This window comes from Micropterus dolomieu, linkage group LG07 (genome assembly GCF_021292245.1).
Source record: "Micropterus dolomieu isolate WLL.071019.BEF.003 ecotype Adirondacks linkage group LG07, ASM2129224v1, whole genome shotgun sequence".
Taxonomy (NCBI): Eukaryota; Metazoa; Chordata; class Actinopteri; order Centrarchiformes; family Centrarchidae; genus Micropterus; species Micropterus dolomieu.
The window spans coordinates 23195864-23200547 of NC_060156.1; the positions used below are offsets into that span (position 1 = coordinate 23195864).

The 4684-nt window shown below is 39.8% G+C and overlaps 1 protein-coding gene across 3 annotated transcripts in view; it reads left to right on the top strand.

Moving 5' to 3' along the window:
* The first annotated feature begins 1394 nt into the window (after positions 1 to 1394).
* LOC123974339 (cytochrome c oxidase copper chaperone) overlaps positions 1395 to 4684 on the top strand; it is a 3541-nt gene continuing 251 nt past the window's right edge. Inside the window, exons 1-4 of one of the 3 annotated variants that reach the window (XM_046054962.1) lie at positions 1395 to 1672; positions 3124 to 3257; positions 3342 to 3447; positions 4015 to 4016. In XM_046054962.1, the coding sequence (XP_045910918.1) occupies positions 3136 to 3257; positions 3342 to 3426 (207 nt within the window). In that variant the 5' untranslated portion in view covers positions 1395 to 1672; positions 3124 to 3135 and the 3' untranslated portion in view covers positions 3427 to 3447; positions 4015 to 4016. The remainder of the gene's footprint in view (positions 1673 to 3123; positions 3258 to 3341; positions 3448 to 4014; positions 4017 to 4684) is intronic. The other 2 variants (XM_046054963.1, XM_046054961.1) reach the window with 2 other exon arrangements.

Here is a 4684-nt window from a genome sequence, read left to right on the forward strand (position 1 = left end):
GCTGAGTGGTATGGCCAAAAATGTTATCACGATAAAAACATTCATATCATTTGATATTGATAATGGTCAGGATAAATGTCAAATTATTACTTCTATCAAGTTTAAAGGCTGATTTTTGCTCCTTAGTGAAAAGTTGAAGAAACCAGATGGTTAATTCTGGTTTTGAACTTTTCTTCATGGTCAGAACAAACACTTGATGCCAAACAGTGGATCACTTCACAAATCTGAGGCAGAACATTCCAAACTAGCCTATTATGATAAGTGAAATGAGTAAAATTAAGTGAAATCTTTTTCAGTCCGTTTTTCCTCAACAAAATGATCATCTTAATAGAAAAAGTAAGTGCTAATTTGTTCATGATTCAAATAATTAACAAACTTTTATTGAATATTTATTGAACATTTGTTATATTGTTATTGAGGAAAATTATACTGCAATAATTACTGTTATTGGTTGATTGACCAGTCCTAATTTATACTATGATTTGACTGAATAAGTGATGTGTATTATTTACTGAGCGATGTACATCCATATTGCCTAGTCTGTGCTGCTAATCAACATTTTAATAGTCAATGTGAATCCTTTCCATCTTGCATTAGTCCAGAGTTGTAACTAAACCTTCACTGAGAGACAGATAACCTCTGTCTCGACAGATAACCTCTGTCTCGTTTTAAAAGATGTGGGGCTATGAGGAGTGCCATCACATCTGTGTGTTGTCTAGACTGGTCCCACTAATGCTGCTGCTGGAATGCAATAAAGTCTAGGCTGCGGACTGTAGCACGGCTCAGCTGGGCTCTTGCTCTCATCACATTTCGTGCACGCGTGTATGAGCGCATGTTAACGCCCGACGTAGTTATCGTTTCGGTTATGCAGTTTATAAAAGTTGCCCATCGCCATTTATAAAGCTTAATAAATACTCGTATTTCACTCTAATATTGTTCAGTCACAGTCTGGGAAGCTAACGTTACCATGACAGACCTCGCTGCTCTGCCCAGCTGGTTAGCAGGACAGACAGACAGAGATTCACTGCAGCTTCACATGAACCTGCTCACATCAGACTTTCAGAGGAGAGGACACACGTTTACCTTTATTTTCTCTTCTTGTGCACAGAAGGATAGTCCCTCTGTCCTCTGATCCCCGTTATAAACACCCGATTTCAACAATGACTCGTTTTTGCGACATTTCATATCGTTAACTAGCTTCCGTACCGCTTCACATTAACCGGTAGTTTATTTTGAAAGTGTAACCGGGCGTTGCATATATATTACTGCTACCTTGACCGGACGTTGCAGATGCAGCCAATTGTTGCTAACTTGACCGCGGAGCCCTACACGTCCAAAAACGTAGCTAAGGGTTTTTGACAATTTTAATACTGGGGCACAGCACATGGATACAGGGGCACGTGCCTCAGTAAAAAGGGGCTAGCGACGCCGATGCAATAGCCTCACTGTACATTCATAGACGCTCTGGTCTCAGTATTTGTCATGCTAATGTGTTAGCTCTCTCTTCCAGGCTTTGCTACAGAATACTACTTTTCCCAGAAGTCTGAGTTGTCGCTTATGATCACGTGAGTTTGAATAAAACGCCAACACGTGGGTTTCCTCCCTCCGTGTTGTTGGTTTCCTCTTGAAGGTGAATCGTCTAGCTAGCGTGTCCCACCGGCCTCCAAACAAAGTAAGTTACGTAACACAGCTTAGCTACTGCGTTAGTTCTCATGTGTTTCAAGAGGGACACTACGTTTTTGTGTCAAATGAATCGTGTCGTTTATCTGTCACGACACCGGTAACAAGCGTCTATGTGAACTTTAATGTCATCACTGTTAGCAGCTGTTAGCTAACTTTATGTTAGCCGGCGTGAGTATTATGCAATGTCTCCAAACTGTTAGCTAAAGCTGGGAAACCACAAAACAGCGACGCACATGTTAGATCTGTTTAGGTTTCTTTTCCTCCTACCACCTCAGATGTTAAAGACTCAATATTTTAAACATGCTCTCGTCCTGTCTGTCCTGTGTGCAGAACAGACCATGCTCTCATTTTAGCTAACAGCCCAGCTCCTTCACTGTCAATTTGTGGGTGTAATAAAACTTGTAATGTTATTGCAACAACGACTTATAACCAGTAATCAAATTATGGCATTTTAGAATTACAAAGGTGCCCGGTCAGATTTACCCCAAACCCAAAGGTGACGTCTTGAGTGTTTGTTTTTGTCTGACCAACAGTCCAAAACTCAGAGATTTAATTCACTGTGATTTAGGGCTGATATATTCTCGTATTTGTTTAAATAAGTAATTTTTCAAGCAAAATTGTTCCCTCCTCAGCATCTCAATTGTGATGCTTGCTTTTCGTTTTATCTAATGTCGCTTTTAAACTGAAGTTTTGTTTGGACAAAGCAACCAATGATGACATAGCCTGCTGCTGTAATTATATTGGTGAGCCATTTTGCAGTATGGCTAGCAGATTAATCAATAATGAAAGATTTAAATCTTATAAAGGCAGCAACTTCTCACACTTGAGCAGACCAGTTATGTTTTGTGTTTTTGCTAAATTGATTTAGCTGACTTTAGAGTTAAATCTTATGTGTCACTAATTGATTCAAGACTTAAAATGCGTGGACTTGATCAAACACAAACACGACAATAATAAATTTGCTGAACAGGTGATTCTTTCATAGCTAATTCTTCCTCCCCTGCAGGAACAACTGTCATACTTGTATAGTTTTAACTTTACAGCATTTGTTTATTACACCAGATTGATTCTGTTTGCTCTACATCGGTCATGATTAAAAATTCTCCATGTGGCGTTTTCCCTTGCTGACTTTTTAACTTGTCAATGTATGAAAAGCACAGGTAATACTAATGACATTAAAGATGGCAGTGTTCCAGTAAGACAGTTTGCACAATACTGGACCCTGAAACTTAAGCATGGGTTTTAACTTACACCTGTGATTTTCTTACTTGTCAAATAGTCTTCTGTAGAAAAAGGCCTGTTGCTCCTTCCTTGAAGTGGGGCTGATCAGCAGAGATAACTGGAAACATTTGGACTTGTCTTGTGGAAATGTTTTAAAGTGTGCCGCCCCAAAATCCCAAATTTGCTAGCCAAGTGAATTAAATCATCTAATGTCTCCAGTTAAGCCAGAAGATGTCAACTGTGTGTGCAGCTAGCGTGGAGCCTGCTGCTCCTGTGACTGAGGCCACAGAGCAGAAGAAGCCACTGAAACCATGCTGTGCTTGTCCAGAGACAAAGAAAGTCAGGGATGCTTGGTAAGTACCTGGCCCAGATGGACTGAAGCTTTTTCCTTGACGCAAGTGAAAATATTGACTCCTTCCCATGTTTGTTTCCTCCAGTATCATTGAAAAGGGAGAGGAGAGCTGCACAGACCTGATTGAGGCCCACAAAGATTGCATGAGGGCACTTGGATTCAAGATTTAACTACTCCATTGTGTGTGTGTGGTATGTATCAAGTCCAAACATCACATGCGCACACTTGCACAGGTAGCTTTTATTAGTATCACCTTGTTTGCAAATACAACATCCTTGTTCTGGGTCATTTGTATCCTTCAGCTGTTGCTGACGTTGTGTACAAGCTGAACCACCAGTCTAGAACATGGTGTACTGGCATGCATTCTAATTAAGTGAAAGCAAGTAAGACAAAACAGGTTTATAATTGCGTTGGTGCTGGATTACAATTCACAATTTAAAATGACTGTCATATATAAACCTTATTATGACTCCGTGTTGACACCACAAATGTCAGTAAAATAGTCTTTTGCCCTTTTGAAATGCTCAGTAGAATGGGTCAGTAAACTAAAACATGCAATCTATTTGCAATTACTGCGCTTACTCAAATCTTGTGTTGCTTGTATTTGCTCTGTAGTTTATTATTTTTCTCCTTTCATTTGTTGCCTACATAATTGAAACTTTATCTCAATTTGCATGCCTGTACTGGTGACACACTTGAGTTGACAGGCCTCTGCCAAATGTATTCTGAAAACCTAAGGCCAACTTGAATCGAATCAGTGGTGTGTAAAATAAGCCCCAGACCTTTCTGTGAATGATGTTAAAGTCCCAAATTTAATTTAACCCCAGATATTCGCGGCATTTGACTTCACCAAGTTGTTTTCAGCTTCAGTTTCTGCTCACTAGGTTTGTTGTGTCTTGGCTTTTGTTTTTATCCATTGTTCTGCATAAAACTGCAGCGTCAGACTATAACATCATGTAACTACTGGTGAGCTGATGGGAGCTATGTGTGGTGCGGAGTGGGGTGGAGCAAGTGTCTGATGTGCTCCGATGACCACACACAACATGCCTGAAGCCATGGGGCTCAGCTCGCGTTGCAGCTGTTCATATGGCCTGACTGTGTGGCATCGCCTTAATGTTCACTTGCTCTTGTAAAGGAGAGATATTTTAGGCGGTAGGCTGGCAAAAATATGAATTATGTTGTAGGTCGTCTTTACGTAATACTTGGCTAAATCACTTAATGTTCAACTGAATACTAAACCAAGGCCTCATCCTGATTGTAAGCTTTTGTTTTTTCCTCTTAAATTTCAGTTATCATTACATTTTTACAAATAACATTAAGAGTATGTCTCGGCTATTTATGGTCTTTAATATTGCCTCATCGATTATATTCAATTTTTTTAAAAATCTCTCTCTCTCTCTCTCTCTCTCTCTCTCTCTCTCTCTCTCT